General features: G+C 42.0%; 1 protein-coding gene across 1 annotated transcript in view; it reads right to left on the minus strand.

The window, feature by feature from the left end:
- The window catches only part of LOC144678828 (uncharacterized), a 283,752-nt gene that overhangs the window by 53,961 nt on the left and 210,494 nt on the right, over positions 1–19,297 (minus strand). The window contains exon 10 of the mRNA XM_078538774.1: positions 3,380–3,506. Coding sequence (XP_078394900.1) covers positions 3,380–3,506 — 127 coding nt within the window. The remainder of the gene's footprint in view (positions 1–3,379; positions 3,507–19,297) is intronic.

Genomic DNA, 19,297 nt, shown 5'->3' on the forward strand with positions numbered 1-19,297 from the left:
TACTGTGCCCTATTGCTGAACTACTGTTAGGGGACCTATAGATTACTCCCACTAGGGACTTCTTTCCCTTGCTATTTCTTATTTCTACCCAGACCGACTCTACCTCTTGCTCTCCAGTGCCTATATCATTCCTCACTATAGCACTGATCTCTTCCTTTACTAACAAAGCTACACCACCTCCTTTTCCTTCCTGCCTATCCTTCCGAAACACTGAGTACCCTTGGATATTCAACTCCCAGACCTGTTCTCCCTGTAACCACGTCTCAGTAATCGCCACCAAATCATACCCATTTATCTCTATTTGCACTGTTCACTCATCAGTTTTATTCCGAATGCTACGTGCATTCAGATTCAAAGCCTTTAAGTTTGCCCTATTGTCAATTTTCCCTACTCTTATATGATTCTTTGGTGCAATATGGCGTTCACACACTCTGTTCCTTCCTTTCACTTTTTGGTAACAATCAGCCTAGTCACTAACCTGCACTCTTACCCTCTCCTTAAACTTTGATTTTTTATATTGCGATGCAACTGAACCCTCCCTGCAACTATTTAGTTTAAAACCCTGTCTACAACCCTAGTTATGCGACTCGCCAGGACGCTGGTCCCAGCATGATTCAAGTGGAGCCCATCCGAATGGAATAGCTCCCTCTTCCCCAGTACTCGTGCTAATGTCCCATGAATTTGAACCCATTTCTCCCACACCAATCTTTGAGCCACGTATTTACCTCTTTAATCTTAGCAAGTATCTTGAATCTCAAACTTTGTGTACTTTAAACAAAAAGTTATTGGGTGCTAACCAGATTTTACCAAAAACTCGGGGGCTTGGTCCAGGATCATAACACATCTCTTTATCGTTACCTATTGTATTACCCTGTCTATCCCTTAATGGTCCCATTCCACACAGCCTCCCTTCCTTTATTGATGTGCCTGTCAAATATTTTACTATTTTGTTTTATATTCCTTGATAATTTAATTTCATAGTTCTTCTTTGCCTTCCTAATTGTTGTTTGACTTCTTTCCTAATCTCTTTGTATTGTTTTGTATCATGCACTCCTCTGCTGTCTGTGTACTTATGTATCCCTCTTTCCTAATCCTTAATTGTTCCCTTATGTCTTTATTCATCCATCGAGTCCTACTGGCGTTTAGTTTGTTCTTTCCTTTTAGCAGAATATATTTTCCTGCACTTTGTTAAACACAGTTTTAAATGTTTCCCATTGTTGTTCCACACCATTGTTTGCCAATACAGTTACCCATTTTATTTTCACAAGTTCTATTCTCAGTGCCTCAAAGTCAGCTTTTCTCCAAACTATTAGCCTAGTTTTAGTCATACTTATGTCCTTCTGTATCATCATCTTAAAGAGTATTTATTATGGTCTCTGTTGAATAGATGTTTTCCCCTAATTTTACTTCTCTTATTTGCTCTGGTTCATTCGTCATCATAAGGTCAAATAGCAAATCTTCCCTTGTTGGACTTTTTACATACAGGGTCAGGAAGGAGTCATGTACACAGTGTATGAACACCAGTTCATGTATCTATCTCTTCTGTCCAATTAATATCAGGTTATTTGAAAACCCCCATGATTATTATTCTATGTTTTTTATTCCATTTCCTTAACCTTGCACAGGGCCTGGTGCAGAGCTTGGGACCCGTCCTTTCCAGCATGGAAGTGCTGGCCAACACCAAGAAAACACTTGCAGACCAACCATGATGTAGCATCAGATAGTTGATGTCTCAGGTTCTACTGCAGCACAAGCAGATGCTATGCTATCCTTCAAGGCCATCTTCAGTCTTCACCAAGACCGCACTGCACTGCAAACAGAAATTAGAGGGAGCATTGCCCTGCACTACAGGAAGCCCATGCTAATGATCTTACAAAAATTGTGTCTGGCCCCCTTCAGGAGTGTGCAAGAGCAGCGCAGATGCCATTTTAGTCCTGGAATGGCATCTGTAGCACCTAACTGTAGTTCTGAACTGCAAGTCTGAAGGCCTACAGCAATGCTGATATCTACCAGCTTTGAGGGATTTTTGGTTGCTGTCAGAAACATCAGTCAGATAGTTTCCAGTCCAACTGCTCATCCTTGCAAAGGTCACAAAAAAAAACTTGTATTGATATCAGGAAATTCCTCCAAACTAAAGGGACTTTGGCAGCTGAAATGTTACATGTTAAATAGCACATCAAGTACAACTCTAACCTCTCTAACTCCTGATACTTAGTGTTCTTTACATAATACATAGTGACATTCTGGTAACAAATTGTTGACTGTTACTTAGTAAGCTTAAATTGATTATGTCAATATCTTTCATAGTTCTGTGCATACATTTTAAACATCAACCCAAACTCTTGGTATTTACTAACAAGAATCTGATTTCTGTAAACTCTGAGATATACAGTGTAGGGGCAAACAACAAGTCCAGGTTTATAGTGCTATTATTTGGAAATGATATACTGTAACTATTCACTGATAAAACATGACCTTGTAGTAATCATATAAAAACAAATGTTCTTTGTTTCTTAATAAAAGTAAATTCTAATTACACATAGGGCAGAATTTTATGTTTTCCAGCGGTGGGTTTGCAGGGGATGGGAGCCATAAAATTCCTCGGATGGCCTTTCCACTGGCCTCCCATCCACCTGGACCTCTCGCAATTTTAAAGAGGGACAGGTGAGGCCTAGGCTCTTTCCCCAATTGAGGCCTGTAAGTGGCCAATTAATGACCACTTAAAGGGCTGTTTCCCATGCTGCCTGGTGAGAGGAGATTAGGGGCAGGGTGTAAGCCTGGAACGTGACCCTGCTCAGGCCTCGAGCATGAAGTGGGGTGCCACTTCCTTTCAACATCGGGCATCTCCACCAGCATCCCCTTCACCAACAAGGTCTGCCTCCGTGGATGCCTTCTCCCCGGCCTCTCCTCCAACACCAACCTCACCCTCCCAGCCTCACCTCCCCTCCCCGCCTTGAGACCCCCCCACCCCCACCATTCTTAGCTGGGCCTGGGCTCCCAGACTTAGATTCTGGGGACTGCTTGTAGTCCCAGTCCTGTCCACTGCAGCTTTTGGGGCTGCTGGGGCTATAGAGTTGCCAAGCAATCTGATTAGCTGGCCGCTCCTCTGAGGTGGGACTTCCTCCTAAGCGTGGGGTGGAAGACCCACCTGCAGCCAATTAACTCTCCTAGGAGCGTTAAATGGCAGTGGGGCAGCCAGCATCAGCTGCGATGCATTTCCCACTGGCTTTTTGGGTAGCGAACCGGGAAACCTTGCCATCTGAAAAATCCTGGCCAAAATGCAAAAATCCTACTTGAATTCCACATGGCTTTAATATAAATTTCATGAAGTTATTTAGCCAAAAAAACTGAATACTGCAAAAATATCAAAGTTCCTTACCAGCATTGTCAAATGTCCTTGAATTATTATAAATGCCGTTAATTACAAAATGATGAGAAGTGACACAGAATTCTCCACAGCCATTCTCATCACTTCCATGGCCCGTGATCACAGCATACAATTCAACCTGAAATACAATTAAAATGTCTAAATGAGTCTTTAAAAACGACAACAATTAAAACACAGACTGCTCTCTAAAAACTGAATGCAGTTAAATGTCATTGTGCAATACTGGTATACAATATAAACAGATTTATATAAAATTTAAATAAATGGGTAATGCATCTATTATAATATAGGACAAAATAATTTCCAATAAACTGTTAAGTGTTTATCTGTTAATATCATACAATGTGATTTAATTCCCAGAAATACATTTCAAAAAACACTGTATTAGACTGACGCCCACTCAAGGAACATTACAATGAGTGCCTGTTTAATTCAGATTGTAGAAAAGCAGCATGTATGCATGCATCATATCAATCCTAAAGAAGTTCTGCCATCAGGATGAAGTAGCGGCTTGAACGGTGAAAAGTAAAGCAGCATGTGTCAGAATCTTTTACAACCTGAACAAAGTAAGTGCCAATGTTAAAAAAGAAAGGTACCCCTATGATCTGGGTTTTAACAACAACAATAACTTACCTTTATAAAGCACTTTAATGTAATGAAACATCACAAGGTGCTTCACAAGTGCATTAAAAACAAAGTATGCCATAGAGTCTCAAAAGGAGACATTAGCTTGATCAATGTAAAGTGAGGTAGTGAGGCAGAGAGATATAGGCAGAGTATTCCAGAGCTTGAGGCCTAGGCCACTAAAGGCATGGACAACTAATGGTCGAGCAATTAACATTGAGGATGCATAAGACGCCAGAATTAAAGGAAGGCAGGTATCTCGGAGGGCTGTGGAGCTGGAGGTGATTGCAGAGCTAGGGAGGGATGAGGCCATGGTGGGAATTGTAAATAAGGATGAGAATTTTAAAATTGAGACTTAGCTTGACAGGGAGTCAATGCAGGTCAGCCAGCACAGGTTGATAGGGGAACAGGGCTTGTTCTGAGTTAAGGCATGGGCAGCAGAGGTTTGGATGACCCCAAGTTTATGGAGGGTAGAATGTGGGAGGCCAGCCAGAAATCCTTTAGAATAGGCGAGTCTAGAGGTAACAAAGGTATGGATGATGGTTTCAGCGGCAGATCACCTGAGACGAGGCAAAGTTGGCCGATTTTCGAGAGGTGGAAACAGGTGCCCTTAGGAAGGGCATAAATATGGAATTGGAAGCTCATCTCAGAAACAAAAAAAATACCAAGGTTGTGAACAGACTGGTTTAATCCCAAACTGCTGTCATGGAGAGTAATGGAGTCAGTACCTAGGAAATGGAGTTTGCTGCAGGGACCAAAAACAATCACTTCAGTATCCCCAATACAGTATTTAATTGGAGGAAATTCCTGCTTATCCAGTACTGAATGTCAGAAAAGCAGTCTTGATAACTCAAGGCAGAATTGAGCGTGGGTGGGAGGTGGCTTTGGGCCGAGGATTCAAAACTTCAGTAGTGAGACCTGGAAGATATTATTTCATACGCGTAGCTTCAGTCAGATTCCTGCCTGAAACAAACCCTTCCAGGCTGCTGCTTCTGGTTGGTCCTAACAGAAAATTCTCACTAGGATTACTGCAATCGTGTAGTGAGAGGATTACAGGCACCATCTCTTGCTTGAAATGTAATTTTATGCCTGTGATTTTATTTCTCTCCATGAAGGATATTACACCTGCAAAAACCATTACATCTTGAATTTGGCAGCATATATGCAAAATTGGGATTCGGCACATTTCTGTATAAATCAGTTTTATATTAACAACATAGGTATGTTAATTTGGAAAGGAAGACATAAAATAGATTGTAAATCCTAAAGGTCAGTGTAAGTTCTATTCCAAAATGCTTAAGTAGCCACTTAATATGACATTCCTAGTTTAACATTTCCATTTGGTAATCTTAGGGGATAATTTTCCATTTGGGCAGGAACCTTGGTGAGTGATCATCCCCCTTTGTAACATCTGGCTCATTTTCATCCTACTGTGTTCCAATTAAAATTGGACAGGGTTCTATAGTGTGAATGATGCACTCCACCAAATTACTTCCCAGGAAGCAAGGTTGAAAATTACCCTCCTTATTTTAGCAATAGGTTTTCTAGACAGAAAACTGAGTATCACATCTGTGATTACCCATTGGAACAGGGTCCCCACCAGGAGTGGATGAAATTGGCCAACTAATTATTTCCAAAATACTGTTTAAAGGAAGCTCTGGGAGCCTTGCCTAGGATCAGGCAGTGGAATGCTTTGTGTACTTTTACTACTAGGTGAAGGATGACATTAATTTAGAATACAATAGGGCAGAAATTCATCTTGGGCGGTGGTGCAAAACATGTGATATCGACCACCTGTTATATGCAGTGTCTGGTATTCGGTTCCATTGTAGTCAAGGGAATACTGGAGAATACAGTATGAAAATTGGCTGTGAATTTGCCTACATAACAATAGTAGCACATTTATAAAGTAATCTGTTGCTTCAACAACACTAGGCTCCTAGCTGGTTCTGAAATTGTGTTGGCCAACATAAACTTAGACAGCTTTGCGATACCAAGGGAATTAAAGGCACTAACTAAATGCAAGCTGTTTCTTTTCATTAGGCATGACCAGAAAAGGCTGCTGAAGTGTATGGAAAGACATTTTGGAGATAGTTGGAAAAACTGCTATCCATGCAATGGAGATAAAGCTAATGACTTCTGAGAAGACAGAAAAACACTTAGCACAGATCTTGAAACCCAGTGAAGTTGCATGTAGGTTAACACTAACCACCACATTTCCAAAGCCAGCCAAGAGCATAATATTTTTGAAGCAAATTACTTTGCTGCAAACTGATGTGAAAATCTCTAATCCAGGGGCATAGCACATTAACATAGAGCACACAATGTTATATTCTTTAAAAATTCCACTGGAGGAAAATTTATTCTGTAGCAGAACATAAAGAAGGATTGAAGGAATAAGCTGTCAGGATAGGGTATCATAAAAACTAGGATGTGTCCTAAGTTGTACTTCTGTTTTGTCTTAGAGGTAACTTAATTCACAAAGTTGCTCCATGGAGATAAGTAGTAGAAGCAGCTCTGTGATGAAATTAAGGATTTTAAGTGTTGATGGTATTACTGTGCTGAGGATATGATTAGGTTTCTTTGTGTTTAATTCTCTGCCAAGTATTTGTTATGCTTTGAAGGAGAATTCTCAAAGGAAGATATATTACAGATTGAAGTACACCCTGCTACAAATTATATTATTTTTAAATTGCTGCAAAATGGAATCTGTGACTTGGAATTTCTTTCAATGCTCATAAGTAATCCATTGTGTAAGTATGTAAAATCAGCTTTCAGTGTTTTCATGACCAAGTAGTTAGTGGCTAGGAGCAGTGGGAAGTGAACAACAGTGTATTTTAGGCTTGGTGCTGATGTCCTTGAACAAACAAGGTCAACTCCGCTGAATTCAAAATTGCCTCTTATGCTATTTTATTACTGGGTTATTTTAAGGATTTCTAAGCAAAATTACATTGAGTTAACAACAGTGATTAAGTTGTGGCACAATTAATGCTCTTCGGGCAACATGCACCTGCAAACAGGGGAGTGGGCATCCTGCCATAATGCAAAGCCAGCCCATTTACATGATGTGCCAGCAGCATATCAGGATCGTATGGCAGGTTATTTGATGAATGCCTTTTTGAGGACTGCTGGTCACTGTACTTCTGTCCTTTTACTGAGAAGGAAAAATATCTAAGGCAAGTTGACAGAGCAGAATCGCTCTATTCCAAGATGCACATTTGAAGCTCTTGTTGCAAGAGGAGACACACTTCTTGGAGTTGAAGAACATCCTCTAAAGAAGAGCAACATTGGAACAGGCTGTGTTGAGATTGCTGAAACAGTCAAAGCTAACTCAATAGTACACTAGGTAAAGTTTTGCTGACTCTGAATAGCTGCTACAGCAAGTACGCTCTCAAAATATAATCTGCAATTTACTTATATTACAATTTTGAAATAAGATCTGAAGGCTTGACAGCCATGCTCTGCCACACAGATTTCTGGTCAAGACTGCGAGGTTACACAGAATGGCAGGAAATGGCACTGATGATGGAGATAATGAAGTCATATCAGTATTATCCATCTATGTTGCTCTAATTATACTGGATATAGCATAAAACAAGCAATCAGTGCAGTAATATCAATGGAACCTGAAGGCCATCTGGTGATATGTTGGAAGTGGTGCTGAACCACCTCCATCTCTAGCAGCATACATTGACACCCAGCATCCATCCATCTAACTTGCTCCTCTCAGTGGAGAAACACTTAGAAGTTGTGCATCATTAGGAAGTAGAAGGCACAAATAGGCCGGTATTTTTCCAATTCATGGTTGTCCCGCCACCGGGATCAAAAGCTGGTTCTGAAAACACGATAGATGGTGGGACCCTGGGCAGGATATTACAGGCAGCAGCCAATTAACAGGCCACTGCTGAGACTGCCATCCAATTGAGGATGCATCCTGCCTCTCAAAACTGCTGGCCCAATCAGAGGGATACGGATTTTTATTTAATGCGCAGGGGCATGCAGACAGACTGTGGCGATTGGGGCGGTGAACTCTCCAACAGTGGCATCAAAGCTGCATGGGCGGCCATTGTCACTGAGGGGTCCTTCTGTGGGCCATGGAGTGACCTTAAAGGAGGGAGCACCCCCCCACCCCCCCTGGGAACCTCACACGGTTTATCTGGAGGCCCCCCACACATTTACACTATTTATTTTAAAAGTTAATAAAATTTGGGTTAACCGATACTTTAATGTGTCATAACTATTAATTTGGGTTGGAGCAGAAAAAGCAAGTTCTGGAGAAATGCTGTGACATTCATGGGTCATGGTGGCTAACAGAAGCATATCAGGTACAAGTGCAGATGTGCATTGTATGGTCTAGGCCCTTAAATAAAAGGGTACATTTATAGTAGGCTGCAATGACCATTTCAAATGAACAGAAGGCATCTCCAGGTCGAGGTTCTCTTCTGACAATGTTGGAGTCAGATCTTTTCCCCATGAACCTGCTACTGGCTCTTTGCAGAACAAAATAATATTAAGTGAAGCGGATTATGATAATCTTGAATATCCGAACAGAATGCAAGCAAGACTTTGTTGATGGGCTGAAGCAATTAAAAATTTGGTCTTGATATTAAGCCCCCCAAGGTAGGTGATAGGGGATTGGTGGCTAAGAATTTAACAGTGGGGTAAGTGTCCCCAACCAGGCGTTGTTTTAACAGAGGCTGGTTTCATGTCATAGAAGCGCCCTGTCCTTGATTAAATCAGGCTCCTATAATGCAGTTGAGAGCATGATTTAAATTTAACAATTGCGTCTTGGTTTTTCCATGGCTCGGGGAACCCAGCAGCAAAAGGGAGGCTGGCTCAAGAAGAAGTGTGCCTTTTATAGCATTCCTGGTGGGCCAGGTGTGTTTCCCCCAGGACCTTAAGGAAGTCTTCAGCTAACCCTACCACGACCGGCAATCTCATTTCAAGCCCCAATCTCCAGCTCCTCACTGCCTTGATTGGCAATCACCCCCTCCAGCTCCAAGCACTAATCTATGGCTTCCTTCCCCCTTCCTATTTGCAGAGGTTTGTCTCCAAGAGTCCACAGCTGTGGCCTGCAGTCACTGTCAATTTGGACAGCTGAAAAATGGACGAAAAAATTATAATGAGGTCCTTCCATTAAATTCATTAGGCCCTCTACATCCCTGGTGCTGCCAGGTGTTCCCTGTGCTACCTTGTTCCCCTGCACCCTCCCTACTTCCCCAGAAATATTGGGTCTATGAATTCAGCATCTCAAGAGTCTATTGCATCAAGATTTTGATATCTGTGAATACCTCATTGCATCTCTCTTCAGGTCTATTCCCTAGCAATGTCAAAGGGTTTATGATCAAGAATTTGCATGGGTAGCCTTGGTCCGTCGGTAATCAGTTGAAAGGAATCAAGATATAATAGGTCTGGCCAAATAATGCATGTTTCACCTGCATAATGCTGCTGTGGAAATTTGTCATATAACTTCTGTTGTTGCTCAGAATGGCCCATGCAATGAGATGTGAGTGGGCCCTCTTGGGCAGATACGATGTAAAAGCACCTGCTTTGCATGCCTCTACAGTGTTCCTCTTTGTCCTTCAGAGAGAAGGCCTACTCAGTGGGATACCCATAGATGCCGGATCTAAATAATTGCATTTCAACCTAGCAAAGATCCGCAGATGAGAGATGGGTCTAGATATAAGATATGTACAGTTCCAGTAGCAAAAGCAAGATTTTTTTTAAACGGACAGACCACTGCGTTAAACTATCAAGTAAACTCACCTTTAAGAACAGAGCAAACAAGGTTGATTTCAAGGCCTACAATCCAGCACCAATTCTATGTGAACACTGATTGACCACAGCACAGTTTTGTTGCTGAGATCTCATCAACATACATTTTGATCCCTTTATGAGTTTAGTGCATGCCTGATGCATATGACTTCAGACAGCCATAGGTGTTTCCCCACCTAGGTACACTGGATACCCAGCATCATGTCTGACCCCCAGTATTGTGATCAGCTGGGCTCAATGTGGATCTGCACTATGGGCGGCAAGTAATGCATTCTCAGCCCCAGCATCTGTTGATTTTAGAAACAGCCTGATGGCATGTGCTGATGGAGAAGAAAACAATCAGGAAATGTATTTTAAAAAATTTCAAGAAACAGGCTGAATAGCTTTTAAGAACCAGGGGACATTTGAGTACTTCTTATGAAGCACTTCTTTAATTGGCTAGCTCTGCGAAGATCTGAAAGTTAAATCTTGAGTAATTATTGTGAACTACAGAATGAAAATCTATATTATCAAGATGCATTAATCATTAGCTCACAGCACATCTCACGTCTTTGCTTTCATGTTTAATTGCTCATTATGATTTGGTAGTAATAACTGTTCTATGTGGGAGTCTTACAATCAGCCTTTGAACTCGGCAACATCAAAATAAAATAAAACTGGTTAATCCAATAGTTATGAATAATACATCTCAGTACCAACAGCCATTGATTTTGGAAACTGCATAATGGTAAATGTTGATAACGAAAAAACAATCAGAATATGCCATGAAGAATTTTGCTAAGATATTAAATATTGAAGTAAATGGAGAGACTTATAATTATGAGGTTTATATGGTTATTATATTTTGGGAATGTAGCTTTAAATTTAGGATAAATGAAGAGGTCACATGACCTGGTATGCAGTCTGCCTGACAGTAAGCCTGGTTGGTTTGATTGTTAGATTGTCTTACTGAAATGAAGAGGTCACATGACCTGGTATGCAGTCTGCCTGACAGTAAGCCTGGTTGGTTTGATTGTTAGATTGTCTTACTGAAAGGAAGGTGCAAGGTATTTAGGTGCGGAGACAATGGCAGCAGTCTCTGAGTTTACCATTAATAGACACCTTGAGGCTCCCAAAGTCTCAGAAAAGTGTCGTAGATATCAGGTTGCAAACAATCGTGCTGTAAATGATCCATTTACTTCTAAGATGAAAGAGAGCTGGGATCAAAGCTATCTAATTAACATTTCTACCTGGGTGCAAGATTAATGTGTTTCACGTTGCCATGGGGGGAAGAGGGCAGAGGGAACCAATTTTGAGATCAGGCCACAGGCTTCCCTAAAAATTAATGAATATCACAGACAGATAGCAGAGGTACTGTATGGTCGGCAGAGATAAAAGGCTGCTTGGTTTTGCGAACTATCATAGTCAGATGTATAAGGGAGATGGTCTTCGTCGAAGGGACACATCCTGCAGCCTTCTACTGATTCTGGGAAACTTGTTCTGCCGTGGCCAAGGAAAATAGAATCAACCAGATACGCTTTACTGCTGGTGGTAAATTTAAGAAACTCGCTGAAAACAGAGGAAAGTGCCTGGAAAGTCACTCGAAGTTACTACTCGGCAGAGCAGGGATAGGGAACCTGCTGGGAGCAACTGCGGACTGTTTGCTGTAAGTACTGTAATTCCTTGGAAAGTGTGATGAGTGATAAGTATAAAAGAGGAACATTCCTCTTTATAGTTTAAAGTTGCCTACAAGAAGAAAATAGTGTTTTCCCATGACTACTTTTAGTCATTTGTTACAGTAAAAGTTTTAAAACGTGAAATCTTGACACGTCATTCTTTCGGCTATTAACTGGAAGCTCGAATTTTTTTTTAAAAGTCATCAGTCTCTACCGAGGTAACAAGAGACAAGGAACGCCTGGGATACTTTTTATAAAGCACTAGATAAATTTCTCTAGCTGCTCCAAGTCTTTATAATACTGAGTATTGAAATTAATAAGAAATATTTTTGGTCATCTTAAATTTCTGCACGAGCGGTAAAACCTGCGGTAGCAGATCAGCATCCCATGCTAGAAAACACCCCACAAACCTTCCTCAAATGGAATGTATAACAAATGGCTAATCCGTTACTACAATTTTTTTTTTGCTCTGCCAAAGCTGATAATTAACCATCTGGAGGATGAAGAGGCAGAAAGTGCAGGAGTCTTTGGGGCGTGTGCCACTCTCAAACTGGTGCTCAGCATTCGAGACTGCTGGGCGTGACAACGCCTTGAAGGAGTGCAGTCCAGACAATAGCACCAATGATCAAGGGACTGTAGAGGGCGGAACAGCAAAGAGTAGAAATGCTGTCATTATAGAAGCGTCAATTGTTAGAGGGATAGACAAACATTTCTGTAACCATCATTGTGTGTTTCGCATAGTATGTTGCTTCCCTGTTCCTAGGGTAAAGGAGAGAGGGTGGCGTAGTGATAATGCCAGTAGAATCCATAATGTTCTGGGGGTGTGAGTTCAAATCCCACCATTGTAGCTGGTGGAATTTAAATTCAATTAAATCTGGAATTAAAAGCTAGCCTCAGTAATGATGACTGTGAAACCACTGTCGAGGGTTGTAAAAACCCATCTGGTTCACTAATGTCCTTTAGGGAAGTAAATCTGCTGTCCTTTCCTAAACTGGCCTCCAGGTTACTCCAGACCCACAACAATGTGGTAGACTCATAAAATTCCCTCTAAAATGGTCTAGAAAGCTACTCAGTTGTATCAAACTGCTACAGAAAAGTAAAATGCATCAACCTAGGCACCAGAAATGCCAATGGCACACCTAGCCCTGTCGACCCTGCAACGTCCTCCATAAGAGCAACTGAAAGCTTGTGCCAAAATTGGGAACAGCCTGACATAGTCAAACTCATGGAATCACACCTTATAGTCAATGTCACAGACACCACGATCACCATGCCTGGGTATGTACTGTCCTACTGGTGCACAGTAGTATACAGTTGAGATGGAGTAACCCTGGGAGTCTTCAACATTGACTCTGGATCCCACGAAGTCTCATGGCATCAGGGCAACATGGGCAAAGAAGCTTTCTGCTGATTACCACCTATCACCACCCCACTCCCCCTCAGCTAATGAACCTGTACTTGTCCATGCTGAACACCAATTGGAAGTAGTACCGAGGGTGACAAGGGCACAGAATGTACTCTGGGTCAGGGACTTCAATGTCCATCACCAAGAATGGCTCAGTAGCACCACTACTGACTGGGCTGGCCGAGTCCTAAAGGACACAGCTGCTAGAGCGGGCGTACGCCATGTGGTGAGGGAACCAAAAGGGAAAAACTTACTTGTCCTTGTCCTCACCAATCTACCTGTTGCAGATGCAACTGTCCATGACAGTATTGGTAGGAATGACCACAGCACAGTCCTTGTGGAGACTAAGTCCTGTATTCACATGGAGGGTATCCTCCATCATGTTGTGTGGCACTATCATCGTGCTAAATGGAAAAGATTTCGACAGATCTAGCAACTCAAAACTAGGCATCCATGAGGCGCTGTGGGCCATCTTCCGCAACAAAACATTATTCAAATGCTACTGTAACCTCACGGTCCAGCAAATCCCCCACTCTACCATTATCAGCAAGCCGAGGAATCAACCCTGGTTTAATGAAGAGTGCAGGAGCGCATGCCAGGAGCAGCACCAGACATACCTAAAAATGAAGTGTTAACCGATGAAGCTATAACACAGGACTACATGCCTGCCAAACAGTGGAAGCAGCATGCGATAGACAAAGCAAAGCAATCTCACAACTTCTGGGTCAGATCTAAGCTCTGCAGTCCTGCCACATCCAGTTGTGAGTGATGGTAGACAATAAAACAACTCACTGGAGGAGGCGGCTCCATAAATATCCCCATCCTCAATAATGGGGCAGCCCAGCACTTAAGTAAAGGTCAAGGCTGAAGCATTTACAACCATCTTCAGCAACAAGTACCAAGTGAATGATCCATCTCAGACTCCTCCTAATGTCCCTAGTATCACAGATGCCAGTCTTTAGCCAATTCGATTCATTCCACATATCAAGAAGTGGCTGAAGGCACTGGATACTGCAAAGACTATCGGTCCTAACAACATTGCATGCCCCTAGCCAAGCTGTTCAAATACAGCTACAACACTGGCATCTACCCAGAAATGTGGAAAATTGCCCAGGTATGTCCTGTCCACAAAAGGCAAGATAAATCTAACCCGGCCAATTACCGCCCCATTAGCCTACTCTCAATCATCAGCAAAGTGATGGAAGGAGTTGTCAACAGTGCTATCAAGCGGAATGTACTCAGCAACAATCTGCTCACTGACGCTCAGTTTGGGTTCCGTCAGAGCCACTCAGCACCTGACCTCATTACAGCCTTGGTCCAAACATGGACAAAAGAGTTAAAGTCCACAGGTGAGATGAACATCAAGGCAGCATCTGGCCAGCAAAACTGGAGTCAAAGGGGATAGGGGAAACTCTCCACTAGTTGGAGTCATTCCTAGGACAACGGAAGATGGCTGTGGTTTTTGGAGATCAATCATCTCAGCCCCAGGACATTGCTGGAAGAGTTTCTCAGAGTAGCATCCTTGGTTCAACCATCTTCAGCTGCTTCATCAGCGGCCTTCCCTCCATCATAAGGTCAGAAGTGGGAACGTTCGCTGATGATTGCACAATATTCAGCATCATTTGCACTCTTTAGATACTGAATCCATCTGCAGCAAGACCTGGATGCGATTCACGCTTGGGCTGATAACTGGTGGGTAACATTCACACTGCACAAATTGCAGATAATGGCCATCTCCAACAAGAGAGAATCTAACCCTCTCCCCCTGACATTCAGTGGCATTACCATTACTAAATGCTCTAATATCAACATGCTGGGGTTGCCATTAACTAGAAACTGAACTAGATCAGCTACATAAATATTGAGGCTACAACAGCAGGTCAGAGGCTAGGAATCCCGTGGCGAATAACTCACCTCCTGACTGCCCAAAGCCTGTCCACCATCTACAAGGCACAAGTCAGGAGCATGATGGAATAATCTCTACTTGCTTGGATCAGTGCAGCTCCAACAACACTCAAGAAGCTCAACACCATCCAGGACAAAGTAGCCCGTTTGATTGGAACCCCCATCCACAAACATTTACTTCCTCCACCACCGACACATAGTGGCAGCAGTGTGTACCACCTACATGGTGCACTGCAGGAACTCACCAAGGCTCCTTCGACACCTTCCAAACCCATGACCTCCACCACTTAGAAGGACAAGGGCAGCAAATGCATCAAATGTTTAAACTTGTTTGTAAATGTATGGTAGCACCACCACCTGCAAGTTCTGCTCCAAGCTACACATCATCCTGGGTTGGAAATATATCGCCACTCCTTCAGTGTCGCTGGGTCAAAATCCTGGAATTCCCTTCCTAACAGCACTGTGGATGTACCTACACCACATGGACTGCAGAGATTCAAGAAAGTGGCTCAGCACCACCTTCTCAAGGGCAATTAAGGAAGGGCAATAAATGCTGGCCTCGTCAGCAATGCCCACATTCCATGAAAGAATAAAAACAAACATCATGGAGAGGGTGCAAAATAATCTTCAGGGGGGGCGGAGGGAGTGAGCCAGAAGTTGTGGCACACATCAGTACCAAAGACATAGAGAGGGCAGGTATTGAAGTCCTACAGCCAGGCTTTCAGGAACTAGAGCGAGAGTTAAAAAGTAGAGCCCCAAAGGCAGTAATCTCTGGAACACTCCCAGTGCGCCTTGGTAGCGAGAGTAGCAATAGAACGATAGGGTAGATCAATGTGTTGCTTGAGGCATGGTGCAAGAGGGAGGATTTCAGACTCTTGGCACATTGGGACCAGTTCTGGGACAGGAGGCATCTATCTAAAAGGGATGGGTTGCACCTCATCAGGACACAAGCCAATATCCTCGCAAGAAGTTCACTAGTGTGGTTACGAGGGTTTAAGCTAAAATATAAACAGCTCTGAAGGAGAGTCATATGTACTCGAAACATTAACTCTGTTTCTCTCTCCACAGTTGCTGCCAGACCTGCTGAGCTTTTCCAGCATTTTCTGTTTTTATTTCAGATTTCCAGCATCCGCAGTATTTTGCCTTCACTTTAGGGTTTAAACTAAATTGGCAGGGGGATGGGAACTAGGATATAGAATTAGAAAATGGATTAAGGTGCATAAAGTGAGTGTTGGATAATATTAGAGAAGACATAGGAGCAGACTAAAGAGGGCTATGAGGAATACAAAGACAGGTTTAGATTACACGTACGCAAACATGTAAAGAATGGTGAATAAAGTGAGTTAGCTACAAGCACAAATAGCCATGTGGGAACATTGGCCAGAGCTTTGACGTCGGCGTACAGGGGCGGGCCTAACACGCCAATGCGTAAAATGATGCTCAGTGACGTCAGTGTGCGTCATTTAGCTACTACGTTTGGCGGGTGCGTGCTGGAGGTGGCTGTGCGCCCGCCGAACTATCAACAGCCTATTAAGGCATTAAAAAACTAATTAAAGTAATTATCAACGCTTAAGGTTGACGGGTAGGATGAGGTTTCCTGAAGGTTTAATAAAATCAATAAATAAATTCTGCTAAATTGACAAACATGTCCCATGACACTGTCACATGAGGGGACATGTATAAATAATTTCTATCTTTCTTTATTAAAAAAATTTCAATATGTACTTAATCTCCCTGAGGCAGCTCCGTGCCTCAGGGAGATTTCTGCACTCTTTCGCGCCCACGTAAAATGGTGGCGCAGAGCCGATCGCGGGCGGGGATCGGCTCGGCGCTCGCCCATTCCCAACCAGCCCGCCCGACATTCAGAAAATTCTCCCCATGATGTAGTAGCCATAATGAAGCATGAGTTAAAAATTTTGAGGACTAGAAAATTAATTTTCAAGGATACAAATCCTTTAGAAAAAATAGGGAAGGAAGAAATGGAGGTGGGATGGCAGTATGATTAGCAAAGGCATTGTAGTGTCAGAAAGAAAAGAAGTCCTTGAGGGGGCAAGAAAAGAATCTGTTTGGTTGGAGCTGAGAAGCACGAAGGGTATTATCATGTTACTGGGGGTATTCTGTAAGCCTCAAAATAGTGAGAGAGAGAGAGAGATAGAAGCAAATCTGCAGGGAAATCACAAAAGATGTGCAAGAACAAAAGAGTGGTGATATTGAGGACTTTAATTTCTGTAAATCGCGGTGTATAAGACCTGGCTTATTAGATGACCCCATTTCTTTGGCGCCAAAATGTATATTTAGGCCAATAAGTTGACCTCCTTGCTCCACTTTTCTGCTAATAAATTTCCTCAGTCTACATGGATTCTACCAGTTTTGAAAGCATCAATTTTTAAAAATGTTGAAATGCAGTATGACTGTGTGAATTCAATTATACCATGGGGAAACATCACTGAACTTTACAGTACATGAAAAAAGATGATTTACAACATTAAAAGAAATAATTTATTGAAGCCATGTCAAGAATTTACAATAAACTTGTTAAATTTTTTGTCCTGGTTAGTAACATTTTCTTATCTTTTTAAGTGATCTAGAAAACTATCCAGTGGACAAAGGTTTGTGGGTGCCATGTGTACATTTTATCACATTGGCTCTGGGGATTGTCATGACATCCAGTAGTTTTGTGGAGGTCCTGTTATTCGCTGAAACATGAGGCTGGTGCATTGGTGAACAGTGAAATTGCCTTAAAGACGTTTGGAGTTGGGTTTCAGAATGTGTTTAATAAGAGTCTGAGTCGTGTAAATAAATTAATGGTAATTGTGTTAACTGAATGTGCATGATTTTGATTGATTTGAAGGCAGAAACATGAGTTTTTATGAAGTTACATGTACGTCAATTAGTCAGATACAGATCAACAGTTCCTTATGTTGTTTTTCTATTTCTATAGATTATAATAGAGAGGCAAGAAAAAGCTCAAATTTTTGCAATAGAATTTAATATAGGTTCAGTACATCTCTCATATCCTTTGCTGGGTGCAGTTAGACAGGCAGAAAGTGATTTATTTTACTTTCTTCGGTACCAATGTCTACTACAAGGCACCAGAACAAACTGGACATATCAAGTAAAATATTGAAAGTATTCCTCCTCCCTAAAAAGAGTAGAGTTTGGCGTAGGCATTGTTCCATGTAAGCAGTGTACAGTTTCTCAGTGTCTCCCAATGGAGATGAGTCCAAGTATTGCATTCCTTATTGCTGCTTGGTTTGACATATTTTACACTAGGCGTATCAGCTGATCCCCATTTTTGGAAGGATTTTCCAAAGCTTCAAAGGTTGACTTATACACTGCAATCTACAGTACCCAAATATTGATTGGGATAATAATGGAGTAAAGGTAAAAGAGGGGGAGGAATTTCTTAAATATGTTCAGGAGAACTTCCTTGACCTATACATGCTCTGTTCAACTAGGGAGCAGGCATTGCTGGATTTGATGCTGGAAAATGAGGTAAGCCAAATGGACCAAATGTCTTCGGGGGAACACTTCGGCAAGAGTGATCATCATATCACGTTGATTTAGATTAGTAATGAAGAAGAGAGAAGAACAATCTAAAATAGAACTTCTGAATTGGAAGATGGCTGACTTCAATGTGAAGGATGAGAAGGGACCTAGCCATGGTAAAATGAAACCAAAGACTGATAGGAAAAACTGTATTGGAACAATAGCTCATCTTTAAGGAAGAGATGCTTCAGGACAAGCCAGGTGCATTCCAACAATGGCAAAATGTAGAGGAACCCGAGCGAGGGCTCCTTGGATGACACTTGGCATAATCTTCCAATCTTCCCTAAATAGCGGGGAGGTGCTGGAGGATTGGAGAGAGACAAATATGACACCCTTATTCAAGAAAGCTAACTACAGGCCAGTCAGTTTAACATCAGTAGCAGGTAAGGTTTTAGAAACAATAATCAGGAAACAAAAAACAACAGGCATTTAATAGAGAGGTTTGTGCTCATTAAGCAGAGACAGCACTAATTTGTAAACGATTAATGCTTGACTAGTTCAACTGAATTTTTTGATGAAGTAACAGGAATGTTATGTTGAGCCTTTATCAAACTCTGGTTAGGCCACAACAGGAGTACTGTGTCGAGTTTTGGCCTTCACACTTTAGGAAGGATGTGAGAGGGTGCAGAGAGGTTTTACCAGTATGGATCTAGGAATGAAAGATTTTCGCTATAAGGTTAGGTTGGAGAAACTAGGGTTATTCTCTATGAAGAAAATGAGATTGAGGGGAAATTTGATGGAGGGGTACAAAATGATGAGAAGTTTGGATAAGGTAGACAAGGAAAAAGTATCCCCATTAGCTGCTGGTACAAGGACTAGGAGAAACAGATTTAAGGTTTTGGGTAACAGGTGCAAAAGGAGCGTAAGGAAGAGATTTCTACACATCGAGTGGTAATAACATGGAACTCATTACTGACAAGGGTGGTGGAAACAGAGATGATCAATGATTTCTAAAGGAAATTGATAGAGCAGGAAAATGCAACTTACTGGACTGCT

This window comes from Cetorhinus maximus, chromosome 3 (genome assembly GCF_964194155.1).
Source record: "Cetorhinus maximus chromosome 3, sCetMax3.hap1.1, whole genome shotgun sequence".
In the NCBI taxonomy this organism is placed as follows: domain Eukaryota; kingdom Metazoa; phylum Chordata; class Chondrichthyes; order Lamniformes; family Cetorhinidae; genus Cetorhinus; species Cetorhinus maximus.